At 41.7% G+C, this 12,178-nt stretch overlaps 1 protein-coding gene across 2 annotated transcripts; it reads right to left on the minus strand.

Annotated features, from left to right (window-relative positions):
- Positions 1 to 4,477: 4,477 nt before the first annotated feature.
- Positions 4,478 to 11,301, minus strand: zbtb22a (zinc finger and BTB domain containing 22a). Of its 2 annotated transcripts, none has more exons than XM_079652838.1 (4): positions 11,056 to 11,301; positions 9,969 to 10,187; positions 7,218 to 7,989; positions 4,478 to 5,825 (listed from the first exon to the last, which is right to left on the minus strand). In XM_079652838.1, the coding sequence occupies exons 2-4, from the start codon at positions 10,173 to 10,175 to the stop codon at positions 4,747 to 4,749; spliced, it is 2,058 nt and encodes a 685-aa protein (XP_079508964.1). In that variant the 5' UTR covers positions 10,176 to 10,187; positions 11,056 to 11,301; the 3' UTR covers positions 4,478 to 4,746. The 2 variants fall into 2 exon arrangements, with proteins under 2 accessions (XP_079508964.1, XP_079508965.1); XM_079652839.1 differs by lacking the exon at positions 11,056 to 11,301 and adding an exon at positions 10,278 to 10,980.
- Positions 11,302 to 12,178: the final 877 nt, after the last annotated feature.

Consider the following 12,178-nt stretch of genomic DNA (forward strand, 5'->3'; position numbering starts at 1 on the left):
CCCAATGGTGTGGTTTTCGTTTTGTGAAAAAGTGCAAATGCAGTGTTTGTATATAATATCCTCACATATTTTTTTGCTGTTGGTCGTGAAATTGCTCCTGCTGACTTGAGCAAGCCATTTTTTCCTGCGCTCTGTGTCAGTGGGGAAGCCGTACATTCGTACTCCTATCTCGGAGCGATTTGAGCATCCCCAGGCAGCACAGCAAACCATGGTGGCGACTAGGAGGCAGCACAGCAAACCAGGACAAAACGGAGGAAAAGGCACAGACAAACTGCATGATATGCTATTCAATGTTTATTGAATTCCATGTATTTGCAATGGATGTTCCTAAAACAACACATTTAACATCATCATCATGCTGCTGCTGCTGCTGCTGCTGCTAGTCATTTGATAGTCACCTGTTGGTCTCCTTTCCTTTCTGAAAGCCATAAAGATGACATTAGTCATTTAGATAACTTGTGTCCTCAATTACCATGGGATTACTGAAACTACCATGAATTTAAGAAAATGGTAGAAATGTATCTAATCTGAATTTTGAAGCATTCCTTTAGATCCCCTCCCTCTAAATATATCAATAAACATTAGAAAGTGATGCTCCTGACTACCATGCAAGTTTAAGAAGATAATATTGGTTTTAAAGAATTCAAAGCTATAAACAGCAACAGGCTCTTTAACCAAGGCACTGTTAGCCTAACATGTAAACTAGTTGTTCACACTAATCCTAATATTATCACTTAATATTAGCAAATTCTATTTTATTTTTTAAAACATATTGATGTAAATACATACACATATCAATTTGTTTTATAAATATTGCAAATCAAAACCTTTATTCATTAATAATTACCAAAAATCGTAGTTATATCTCCTGTTATCAATGCATTCACATTGCCTGCCATGAACTTCCGGGGAACGATCCTCGTCTGCATGAACCACGTGACGATAACCGTTTTTGGACTTCCGCTGTCGTAACTCTTCTATCTATACGGCGCTGCTCTGGCCTATTCCCAAACCGCCCCCTACCCCCTACCCCTCCGTTTGGGCGTTCATGCGGAGACTCCGCCATATTGAGGGCTGTTCCAAACCAACGAGTGTGGAGGGGGAGTGGGCTATCAAGCCCTCAAACAGCGAGTCTGCAGGGTTATGGCTAGAAAGGATCCGTCTAATGTAAATATGACGTCACGTTCTCGTTCTAACTCTCGTTGTAATCGGAGCGGCTCGGTTGTAATCGGAGCGGCTCGGAAACGCAGTCGCGTGGCTGAATGTTTACGTTTGGGATGGCGAGAAACTAAACTATATTAAGTATGTAAATACTTGTTAGCGGTCTTGCTGTTGAAAGAAGAATGACAACACTGTAGATCAGCAACACTATGGTTTATTTTGTATTCACAGGCAAGTCAACGTTGTTGCAGTAAAAGTCCCAAGATAGCTCCTGGTGCAATAAAATGTATGTTGCATGTTACTGCTGTAGATGTGTTTACCTCTTTTATATCCCGTTGGGTAGTTTAATCTTCAGCAATGCATCATATTCTATAATATCATCATATATGTGTAGCTTTGTCTCTGTCGTATCTTTCAAAAGTAAAGTGAAACAGCTGTTTTCAGTTTTGTGATGATGCATTTTCCAGCTGATCCAAGAGGCTTTTTAAACACCTTACTTGGCTTAAGAGGGAGGGGAATTTTCTCAACACATAAAGGAACACTTTATCCTTCAGTTTATCACAAACATTACATCAACACATTTGGAGATCCTAATTTGAATCCAGTCTGTAATTTGATATTAAGGTTTTAATAATGAAATGAGGTCATGAATCGAGTTCAAGGTTAAGATCATCTTTATTATCCTATGTACAAAAATTAACATACAACATTAATATAACAGTAACGAATAAAACAAAATAACATTATGCAACTCTGATCTTCTTGCTGATACTTTTCAAAGTTACTTTTACATTTGCTCTACTTCTCCTGCTACTGTTTGCTCTGCTTTCAACTTCTCTTTCAACTCTGCTCTTTACTCTGCTTTCCCTGTTTCCTCTGTTCTCCTCTCCTCATCTTCTCCTCAGACTATCCTCCTTTTGCTGTATCCTCTCCTCTCCTGTTCTCCTCTCCTCATACTCTCCTCCTTTTGCTGTCTCCTCTCCTCCTCAGACTCTCCTCCTTTTGCTGTCTCCTCTCCTCTGTTCTCCTCATCTCCTCTCCTCCTCAGACTCTCCTCCTTTTGCTGTTAGATATTTAGACTGTAATGACAGCTTATGATATACTTTTTATAACTACATAAATCACATGCAATGGATTAAAAACGTTGTTTTACTTACCACCTCTTTACAGCTCCATTCATCTCCAAGCTTCCAACATTCACCTGGCGGTGGTGCCTTGGATGAAAACAACTTTTGATATGATACAATACAACAACAATAGTTAACACCTATCCACAGCAATAAGCACAATGAGAAGACTAATGGTCTCTTGTATACCAATTTCTATTGGAGTGAAATGAACTGTGCCATGTCACATAGGATTGGAATGGATGATTGGCTGTGTTTTGTGAATATAGAGGAGATGGCAAAAGTAAATATACTTTGTTCTTACCTAAAGCATCTATCCTCCTCTTCGTACCCCTGCCTGCTGCTCCCGCATTAGACTCTGGGGACTTAGCTTTTAAAATCTTGTTCAAGCTGTCCACTCTGTAGTTGGATCTCATGACCTCAGCTTTATGACCCACCCGGCCTGAAAAAGGGTGTCTACGATGGCTGGTACTCAGAGGTGTTATGGTCCTCTTCTGCCTTTTGTGTTTGGGGGGCGTGAAGGTGAGAGGAAGACTACTGTCATGTGGGGTGTGTTGCTTTACGTCCTCCAAAAGATCATTTAGTCTTGATATCACTGTACACATGAACGTCTCATCCTGTAGGTGGTATGTGTGCTCAGTAATTTCCCGCAATAAGGTCCCACACTGCTTTCGTTTCCTATCTCTTGAGGACTTTGAGTGGTTACCACTGCTCTGATTACAACGAGAGTTAGAACGACGTCTCTTCCCGCGTCCCGCCCACCCCGACCCTTTCCGATTACAGCCGAGCCGCTCCGATTACAACGAGAGTTAGAACGAGAACGTGACGTCATATTTACATTAGACGAATCCTTTCTAGCCATAACCAGTCTGCAGCGGTGCTGACTTGAGACCGGTTTCTACCTGACCGGAGTCACGCTGTGTGTGTCCGTCAGGAAACACGCTGTTTACAAGTAGTTCCAGCAAACATCCACTGATAAACTGCGATTTTAACAACCTCATGTTTTTAACTTAGGATCATACCTCTGTTTAGTCTAGAAAAAGGTAAATGTGTACATTTTATTATAAAGTTGTGTATATTTATAGACTGTTGCAAAAACTAAGAAGCTTATAAACATCAGGTTTAAAACTAAAAGAGCTTTACAAAAAAGTAACACGATGAAATATGTTTGGAGTTTTATTCGAGTTAGTAATTTACATTTGTCTAAGAGAGATGCTGATTTGAAACCGTTGTTACATACAGTTACGGCATTTGCTGTTTTTGCTGGAGAGAGGGGAGGCCGTCCCAAAGCTTGCCGCTGTATTTACTCCCTCCATCTGACAGGAGGGAGCCTCGTTGTGAGCTGCGAGAGTGGCTCATAGTTGTGGCTACAGACGGAGTTCACTCCGTCACGGAGGGGTAGGGTCGAGGGAGTGGTTTGGGATTGGGCCTCTAAAGTACCGCAGTCTTTTCTCCTAATTCCTTTTGAATTCTCCTACCCATTATCCCTTATATATAAATAATGCTGAGATGGAAGTGTTCAAGGACAACGGCCAGTCTGCAAAGAGCTCCATCTCTCCTGCATGTATTGTTCCTGCCATAATTTGCCAAATCCACATCGGGCAATTTTCCTGTGCTTGACGCATTTCAGGATTCACATTAACGTTCGTTGAAACCCATATTACCTTATTTTGATAGCAACAAATATATGACTGCTTATAGTGCCATATAGCAAAAATCTTTGTACCGCGAATGTCCGTCGAATATCCAACCTAAAACCAAATTCACCGTGGTAATCTTTGTTCCTTGTTGTGCAGTTGCTCTTTGATTATCAAAACCTCATGTTTGCTATTGAAATGGAGATCTGTAGCCGTCCCCCTGAATACATTAAATAATAGCCTCACTCATTTTCTCGTCATGTCTCGGAGCCTTTTTTAACTCTAATGGAGGAGGCTTCTTTAAACAGAGCTCTTCCTTTTCCACAATATGATAACACAGAAGGGATTCTGTAGCGTTGAGCAAGAGCGACCTCTGGTGCTCCACTGATGTGCTGCAGAGGAGCTGAAATGAACCAAATTGTTTTAGAATGAGTGTAATATAAATCGCAACATTCCATTATCAACCAGAAAAATCCAAAGTTTTAATTATCATATAAATCAAGATTTATTTGTCTTTACATAATGAGAAGAGACATCAATATGGCACAAAACAAATTTTTAGACCCTTGGTTTTATTTTTTAATGAAGATCAATTACAAGTAAAAAATATAAATAATGTATGTGCAAAACGCAAACTATTTTAAATTGGGCTCTCGAAGTACATTCACAACACAGATGAAAAACGTTTTGTTATTATGGGGAAACAGAGACAATTTAATATTAAAACAATAGCTGTTTAAGGCATCCGTAGCCTTTGTGACATTTAAAGTCATCATATAACTTTCTTGAATTTATTTATAAACAATTTCACATTTAGGTTACTAATTCGCGCCAAAGCTCTCATTCGCCTCCTCTTTAAAAACATGACTACCTGTGTCCAAATGTTGAGACTGAGTTCTTAACTCATCCACAATCCCAGACACGCTGCCCAGCAGGCCCTGCATCCCGCCCTCCATCTCCCCGTGAAAATCTGCCTGCTCCACTTTCACCTGTCCTCCTGCTGCAAGAAAAGCCCCCCCGTCTTCAAATCCGTAACTGTAGCTGTCAGCCATCCCTGCTGCGGCTGTGCTAGCGTTGTTGCTGTTAGCCGAGGAGCTGGAAGCCAGTCTCTCGCACCGGGCCTGATGCCGGAGGAAGCTGTCCCTCCAGATGACCTTCTTCCCACACAGGCCGCACTCATAGGGCCGCAGCCCCCCGTGAGTCTTAAGGTGCTTGGTTAGATGGTGCTTCATCTTGAAGGACTTAGTGCAAACAGGACATCCGAAGGGCCGCAGGTTGAGGTGCTGCATCTTCACGTGGCGGTCACGCATGCTCTTCAGGGTGTAGGCTTTGCCACAGTGGCAGAAGTGGACTTTGCCGATGTAGGGGGCACCAGCGAGCGACACTGAGGAGGATGAAGAGGGAGTCGGGGGTGAGGAGGGTGGCGGCAATGTGGCAGAGGGTAGAGACACATGGCGACTTGAAGTCGGGGTCAATGAGCTGCCCTGTCCCACGCTGGTGGAGGGCCAGTTCACCTCTGTTCCTGCCGTGGTGAAGTCAGGAGACACCGGCACTAGAGGCCTCTGGGAAACCTGTCCCGTGCCGTCTTCAATCTCATCGTATGTGTCCCTGCTGAACGCCCCTTCTGTGAAGCATCCAAAGTCAACATCCTCCTCCTCATCCTCCTGATCTTTACTGCAGCCCCCCCCCTCCTGCGGCCTCTGCTCTGGCTGGGACCAAGGCGCTGTCTTCCACTGTAGCCGGGTTGAAGCTGGACAGGAAGTGCCCGGAGCTGCCTCACCTGTTTGGCAGTCATGAACACTGGGAACATTCCTCTGAACTTTCCCCCTGGTCTCCTCCAAAATCACTTTTCCTGTGGCCGGACCACAGCCTAAATTCTCATTTGAAATTGAGTGGAAGTCTGTTGGGGAAATGGAACATCACATTAAATCCATGCACAACAAGGAGAAGTAATATGTTAATGTTATGGACCAAATATGCCTGTTTGTAGGGCTGCACAGTTGCGAAAAGATAACCAATTTCACATTTTTATACTTATACTTTATTGGAACTAGGGATGCTCCGATCGAGATCGGCCGATACTCACTCTCTACCGATCGGTCGGTGCTCTCTAAACATGCCGATCGCGAGAGCCGATCGCATGACGTAAAATACATGACACTTTTCTCTGTGTGCGGCAAAACAAGCTCGCCAAAATGGCTTCACCAGTCTGGCAGTATTTTAAGGTGTCTGAAAAAGACAGTAAAATAGCGGTATGCAGCGTGTGGGAAGCAGAAATCCTGCAGCTCCGCCCGCCGGACCGGTTAGCGGAGCGAAACACACAAGAGTTAAACCTAACACACTTAGCAATTTTATACCTCTGGAACAAGCTAAACTAGTTATACATATATTTATTCTTCACTGTCGGGTCACTCATTACTGGATCGGTGAGCTGCATGAGATACTGACAGGCTGTCAGGAGAGGGACGGCCCGTCCACACAGCGGCGTTGGAAGCTTCTTCAGACACGCCCACCTCCAAGCTTTTTCCAAAGCCGCTGTGTGGACGGGCCGGGAGAGAGGGGGAGAGAGAGAGAGGGAGAGAGAGAGTGCTTCTGCTCATTTCTCCCGTGTTATTATCCAAAGTTAATGTAAACTTGAATAATGTACTTCATTTGAATGTAACAATTAAGTTGATTGTTGTTTGTGGAAGCGCCAGTGAATGAGCCCCATTAACTGAGTTTTAAACATCACTTTAAATGGAAGATTTAAAGTGATGTTTAAATCTTCCATTTAGGCCCCGCCCACTCGATCGGATCAGCGATCGGTATCGGCCGATACTGATTCCGGCGATCGGCCCCAAAATTGGCGATCGGAGCATCCCTAATTGAAACTGATATTTTAATATTGGGTCTTCTGCAATTTGAACATTGGACTACTCCATATTGCCATTTAATATCATTTTGATTAATTGGGCAGACCTACCTGTGCCCACTGCCCACCTTTATTTAAATAGCACTTATCATGCAAGATGCAGTCCAAAGTGCTTAACAGAGCAATACAATATACATCATTACTTTATCTGCAACATATACATCTTTTAAGACTAACAAGGATAATCATTTTACTGCCAATTGATTTCTTCTTTTTTAAGTTTAATGAGTTCGTTGCCTTATAAGACTTTTATTTAGAATCCACGGAAACCCATAGTACGGTAAAACCAAATCTATTAACATACATTTTAATAGATTTAGTCCATTAAGTCAAACATAGGAATATATTTGTGCCAAGTAGAATAAGGGTCTTAGATCTTACCGCAGTGTCCCATTTGTGCAAAGCTTCCCTTCTTCTCCACCTCCACTTCTCCAACTCCCTCATCTGCCTCAATCTCTCTTCTGTCCTTCCTCTTCTTCTCTGGTGTCTCATCACAGTCAGCGCTCTCTCTAATCTTCTCAGGCAGTCTCTCAGTGCTGGGCAGTGGTCCCCGCTGCTGAAACCTGACTTTCTGCTTTAAAGCCTCACCACCAGGGAACCCCCCATAGCACCGGCTATTGTGGCCCGCTCCATCATGAGTAAAGTGGCTGGTTTTAGCATGGCTTGTTACCCACGCCTCCTCACAGCTGGTGTAATCACTCTCTGCGTAGCCGGGCAGAGTGTCCAGCTGAGAGTCGGCTAAGTGCTGGGCTGAGGAGGGCCGCGGTCGACCCCATCTAGGAAACTGCTGCGGGCGTCTCCATGTGGCTAAAGGAGGCAAGGCATCAGGCTTTCTCTCCTTCTTTCTTCCCTCCCTCTCCAAATATAAGCAGTCGGTACTGCTGGGGGACTGCTGGCGAGACGCGGTGCCGGGGTGAGCCACAGCAGCCTCTCCAGAGGGGACTTCCACTGGAGGACGGGGCCTCTTCAGGATCTCTGTGCATTTGTCCACAATGTGCCACATCTGTAGGAAACTGGCCACGGTGACGTAGTTAACTATATCATCGTGCACGATGCTCAGCTGCCCCGTGTAGGCAGAGCTCAGGACACTCTCAAAGGCCATCGGGTCCATCACTGAGGGGAGGGAGACCGTGGTGACATTCTTCAGCAACACCTGAGAGACAGAGATAAGACATGCTGAGATTTGGGCATCCAGACAGACATTTTTTATTAATTGAAGAAGGGACAGTACACATTCATTAACATGAGCACATGAGTTTATGATGTAAATGTGGGAAATATAGCCATAAAATAACAGAAATAACCCATAAAAAAAGCAGCACCATAATTCCAAGACCAAAACCCAAGAACACCATTACACACACAACCACAATTGAGGAGCAATTACAGCACATGCATTATTAAAAGCACTTGTATACAAACCCATAAACAAGCAACAGACACAAAAGCACACACATAAGCACTGATAAAAGCTAGATAAATGGGATGAGGAGAAACAGTAGTAGAATGTGACCACATATCTGTACTTAAAGTACTGTCCTTGTAAAACTTGAGTATTTCAACTGAGTGCGACTTTATACTTTTACTTTACTTATTACTAATCTCCGAGGGAAATATAGTAGAGCTTTTTTTTGTTCACTGATTGCAATTTTTCACACCCTTCCTGTACAAAATGGTGTTGAATGTAAAAGGATGAAGTGTTCCTTTATGGCTTAAGAAAATATTCTACTTCAGAAGCTAAATAGACAACATACTATCCTCTTGGATCAGCTAGGAAGCGATTCTACAGTATTCTACAATGATACACTATTTACATTTTATAAATACTGCTTACTTATTTTTCCCTGAATGTTGGACGAATAAAGGAATTCCGATTCTGATTAAAATATGGGCACCACAACAAACATCTACAGCAGTAGTTATTTGTAATATAATCCAAAAACATAATATGAGAAAGATATGACAACGACATGGATAATTTGACTGAACATATTAATTACTTATCACTCTTTAAAGGTGGGGTAGGTAATTTTGGAGAAACCAGCTCGAGATAGCTAGAATTTGAAAATACACAGCCGGAAGAAATCTGCTACTTACAGAGCCCCTCCTCCAACACACACGAACGCGCACATGACCAATGAGGGCACGAGGTAAGTTTGTGCACAGATGGAAGGCTGACAGGCAGGTAGGCCATCCAGTTATTTTAGCCGGCTGGATTTTTTGTCAAAGCACTTCAGATATTCATTGCTATCGGGATGTTAAGAGCATTCCATGGAATATAACAAAAAGTGTACCTCGAGCCTGTTTCTCAAACTTATCTACCCTACCTTTAAGTACAGTATACTGATAATTCTTACTTTCTTATAGTTCAATGCAAGACTTTAACTTGAAGTGGGGTATTATAACAGTGTGGTATTTATATTTTTATTTCAGTAAAGGTAGTGGATTCTTCTTCAATAAACAGAGTAAAAACCAATACATTATTATAGCTGGATGAATCAGAATCTGATTCGGTTTTATTACCAATTAGGTTTACACATCTGAGGAATTTGCTTTGGTATATGCGGTGCATACAAAGATACAGAAAGAAGATGTGACAAAGGTAACTTTGTCACTGTGGACTGACGGGCCTTGTACTATTGCACATGTGGTTTTATTTTGAAAAGTGTTTCCCTTTCCCCATGTCTGTTACTCCTGATTATGTTCATTAGTGTGTGGGTATTTAGGCTCTGTTTCCCTGTCAGTGTAGTGGTAGTGTAGTGTGTGTGAGATCCTTGTGGCTGCTGACTATGTTCAGGGAGGACAGTCATATTGAGGCTGGTGACTATGTGCACATGAGAAATAAATGCCCACACCAGGTTATATTTGAACTCTCTGCCTCTGACTCCTTGCTTGGTCGGGCCACTCAACGGTCAGCTTCACAGAAGAATACGTAGCAAAACAACAAAAAAAGGACTGTTGTGACAGCTATTTTAAAAAACGATTAAGACTATTATATAATTATTATTATTATTATAATAAATGAACAATATTAACACATGACAAATACTGTATACTACTATTTAGTGGAGAGCTGTGATGATTTAAAAGAGTATCTGTGGACACAATATATTGCAGTGTAACATGGTGTACCTGGTCATGAAAGTAAGGCGAGGAGGCAGCCAGCACACAGCGGTGGGCTCTGAACACGTGGCCCTGCACCTGGATGGAGAGGTCACACAGCCGGCCCTCCTCCCGCTGCCGGTTCAGATTGTCTAGAACAGCAGCTCGGGCCCCGGGGAAACACACCTGCACCGTCAGACCAGCTGGGGCCGCAGAGTCACTGCAGGTCGGATCCATGCTAACACACCACTAAGAAAGAGAATATTTAAACATTACTAATGGCAAAAGTTTGGGTTTATTTAAAAATATATGGTGCCTATAAAAACCTGTGCTTTGTACCTTTTTTGGTTTTGTCTTGTATCCATTAGATGTGCATGAGTGTAAATGTGTATTTTTAGTTTTTAAGATAACGTAGCTGATGATCTGTTCTTGTACTTCCTTCTGCTGCTTTGAATACTATGTCCTTATGTTGCATTCATGAAGTTTAGTTGGGCAGATTATTTGAAGAACTTGTATCAAAGAGTTGTAAGTAGAGTATGTGTTGACAACACATCTTGGTTGAGCCAATATCACAACACGAAAAGAGAGGCCATGCATGTAGATAATGCAGACCCAAGAGAAAACGAAACAAGGGAAAACAATAACGGTGACACTTCAGTTAGGGCATAAGACAAGGAATGTAAAGATGAAGCATGGACTTATTGCTACCTGATCAACACAAAGTACTTTTTAACTATTTTGCTGGGATAGACATTTATAGTGACTTAAATCAAATACAAAATGCCCCCTAAAACTGACCGTAACAATTAACGTTAACCGTTTACCTTTCGATATTATCAAACGTGCAATCCCAACTGTATTTAGTTTGATAACAAGTGAATTCCACTTGATGATAACTACTACTAGCTAGCTAATGTTAGCTAAGAAGCACTACCTTGGTTAGCATGGGCCGTCAGATAAACAGCTGTCCTAAAAACAGTATTATTATCATGGAGTCTGGTGGAGGACAGCGTTAGTAACACTGTGTTAATTCCGTGTTAACTAGCTAACCAACGGTCACTTGTTAGCTAACAACACGTTAACTAGCTAGCAGTACATGTTAGCTTAGTTACTTTACCTTAGATATGTCGATATGTCGGGCTTTTTGCTTGGATAGGGGAAGTCACTGGATATTTGCAGACCAGCATTATAGTTTGCAAACTCCATATACGAAGTACCAATGCATGTGTTGTTGTAAAAAGGCAAGCTCGTAAATGCTAACAGCAGCTTGCCCGTAGGCGTAGCTGATGCTAGCTGGTGGAGTGAACACTGAACAGCATCAGTGAGCCTCTCCATACTGTAAAGACAAGAGACACACACACCTGAGTTTGGTGGTTTAGTTAATTATTATTAACCATGACAATATGCACGTTAACTTGAGGCTTTACCTTCAAGGCCATATCATTATTATAACGATTAAATCTGAACCCAAAAGTGTATTGGCAGTTATTGGAGGATATAGTGAGGTCATAAACATTCTTACACAATTAAAAACTCCTGTGTAATATAAATGTAAACAATAATCATAAAAACAAAAAAGGTATCTTAACATAATGAAAAATGTAATACCTTAATCGGGGACTATACAAATAGTATTTATTATACAAGTATATGTTATGTCTTAAAATTAAATTCAACTAATACAAACATATATTAATTTATTAATTAAGTAATAAGTATGCCCTACAAAGATCAAGTATTAAAGAGTTTTATTGTCATATGCACAGTAGCTACAGTGTAGTTATGGCAATGGAAATCTTAGGTTCCAAACACCTCCAACAATGCAACATATTATAAAGGACATACAGTATAGTAGAGGAACAAACCCCCCAAAATGGCTTTAGTTATCGAGATACCCCTACCCAAGGTAGAACAAAGCACAACCATGTTTTTCCATTACTTGAATATGTCTAGTTTATGAAACGGATTGTTGTATACAAATATTTTACTGCAAAATTATTATTTTTTGGTTAATGTTTGGAACTTTCCCATAACCGAAAATAGTGAAAATGTAGGCTCCTCTGAAGGGGGCCGTGTTGGCCTTATCCCATGTATCTCTGGAAATAATGATCAGGATGTCACCAAATGTGGCCTAAATGTTCACAGAGAGGCAAGGCATACAATAAAGCAAAGATTATATCAATACCTTTTACCATCTTTGTAATATTAACACTTAAACACACATAAATCATTGGCGGAAA

Source organism: Notothenia rossii (genome assembly GCF_949606895.1).
Source record: "Notothenia rossii genome assembly, chromosome: 10".
Taxonomy (NCBI): Eukaryota; Metazoa; Chordata; class Actinopteri; order Perciformes; family Nototheniidae; genus Notothenia; species Notothenia rossii.

What these genes read in the sequence shown, in the direction of transcription:
- zbtb22a (XM_079652838.1), bottom strand. Translation starts at nt 10,175, where the DNA reads ATGGATCCGACCTGCAGTGACTCTGCGGCCCCAGCTGGTCTGACGGTG. An exon ending in CGCCTTACTTTCATGACCAG is followed by an intron (nt 7,990 to 9,968) that starts GTACACCATGTT and finishes TCTGTCTCTCAG; the next exon opens with GTGTTGCTGAAGAATGTCAC. An exon ending in TGCACAAATGGGACACTGCG is followed by an intron (nt 5,826 to 7,217) that starts GTAAGATCTAAG and finishes TTTCCCCAACAG; the next exon opens with ACTTCCACTCAATTTCAAAT.